Source organism: Emiliania huxleyi (genome assembly GCF_000372725.1).
Source record: "Emiliania huxleyi CCMP1516 unplaced genomic scaffold EMIHUscaffold_4383, whole genome shotgun sequence".
NCBI classification, from domain to species: Eukaryota; Haptophyta; order Isochrysidales; family Noelaerhabdaceae; genus Emiliania; species Emiliania huxleyi.
In genome coordinates this window covers 1-1,734 of record NW_005198697.1, presented here as the reverse complement: position 1 = coordinate 1,734, position 1,734 = coordinate 1, and the positions used below count along the sequence as shown (strand labels likewise).

General features: G+C 68.6%; 1 protein-coding gene across 1 annotated transcript; it reads right to left on the bottom strand.

Annotated features, from left to right (window-relative positions):
* Positions 1-1,402: 1,402 nt before the first annotated feature.
* Positions 1,403-1,734, bottom strand: EMIHUDRAFT_124186 (hypothetical protein; the record flags this gene model as incomplete). Its single annotated transcript, XM_005768955.1, has 1 exon — positions 1,403-1,734. A coding segment is annotated over one exon (332 nt), but the record flags the coding sequence as incomplete, so codon positions are not given.

Here is a 1,734-nt window from a genome sequence, read left to right as displayed (position 1 = left end):
ATCCGCTTGCGCTTGCAAGAGGCCGGCTACGAGCCGCCGGCGCAGCCAGAGGGCGAGGGCTGCGCCGTGCGGTGGCTGTGCTTCTATGCCTTGCTGCGCGAGGCTAACCCGCCGGCGAGGCTGGCGGCGGGCGCACGGCACAGCGTTTTTATCGACGGCGAGGGGCGGCTCTCGTCGTGCGGCGCGGCAGCGGAGGGCGAGGAGGACGAGGAGCACGAAGAGGAGGACGAGGAGGAGGAGATTCCAGGCCTTCTCGGCCACGGCGAGGGCGTGTTGCAGCTTAAGACGCCGACCCGTCTCCCGCTCCTCGGAGGCGAACGCGCGATCGGTGTGGCGGCGTCATTTTACTTCAGCCTCGCTCTCTCCGCGAACGGCGCCCTTTGGTCCTGGGGCAGCGGCGGGGACGGCAAGCTGGGACACGGCGACGAGCAGCACCAGTGGCAGCCCAAGAAGATCGAGGCCTTTGTTGGCCAGCGTGTCATCGCTGTGTCGGCTGGACCCGTGCACAGTCTCGCCCTCACCGCTGACGGCAGCGTCTGGAGCTGGGGCTGGGGAGGCGAGGGCCGGTTGGGCCACGGTGACGAGGAGAACCAGCTGCTGCCCAAGAAGGTCGAGGCCTTTGCTGCACGGCGCGTCGTTGCTGTGTCGGCTGGACCGTTCCACAGCCTCGCCCTCGCCGCCGACGGTGCCGTCTGGAGCTGGGGCGCAGGAGCCTATGGCCAGCTGGGCCACGGCGACGAGCAGCAGGACCAGCTACTGCCCAAGAAGACCGAGGCCTTTGCTGGCCAGCGCGTCATCGCGGTGTCGGCGGGATACTTTCACAGCGTTGCCCTCACCGCCGACGGCGCCGTCTGGAGCTGGGGCAATGGAGGCCAAGGCCGGCTGGGCCACGGCGACGAGCAGCGCCAGCTGCTGCCCAAGAAGGTCGAGGCCTTTGCTGGGCGGCGCGTCGTCGCTGTGTCGGCTGGAGAGTACCACTGTCTCTCCATCACCGCCGACGGCAATGTCTTTACCTGGGGCAAGGGCGGCCACGGCTGCCTAGGCCACGGAGAGGACCTGTCGAACCAGCTGCTGCCCAAGAAGGTTGAGTAGAGGTGGGCGCACACACATGTACATACTAGAGCAGTCTGAGCTCTGACCTCGGCGCTCGGGGCTGTGTAGGATTACACACCGTCTATACGCACGGCTCTCCGCCGCCGGTTCGGGCCGCGCGCTACTGTATGCTCGAAAGCTCAGCAAAATGTACACAGAAGTGAGAATTAGAGAAAGTAGACAGCAGCCCTTGTCCCCGCACCCGCACTATGTAATAAGACAGTTTGCCGCGGCCCGCGAAGCGCGAACCTCTTGCGCGGCGGCGCACGCGCGCGCGCGCCCATCAGAGGTAGGAGAGGAGAGCGGGCACCGGCGGGAGCACGCCGGTGCGCCCGGCCGGCAACTCGCGCTCGCCCGCCGCGAGGGCCGAGTCGAGCGCCGACGCGAGCGCGTCTGCATCCTCGTCGGAGAAGCACATCGGCGGCTTGATCTTGAGGACGTTGCGGTGCGGCCCGTCGGTCGAGACGAGGACGCGCTCGGCGCGCATCCTGCCCATCGCGAAGGCGGCGAGCTCGGGGTCGGGCTCGCGCGTGCCGCGGTCCCTGACTAGCTCGACGCCGAGCAGCAGGCCACGCCCTCGCACGTCGCCGACCGCGCCGCGCGAGTCGCCGACTTCGCGGAGGCGCGAGAGGGTGTGCGCGC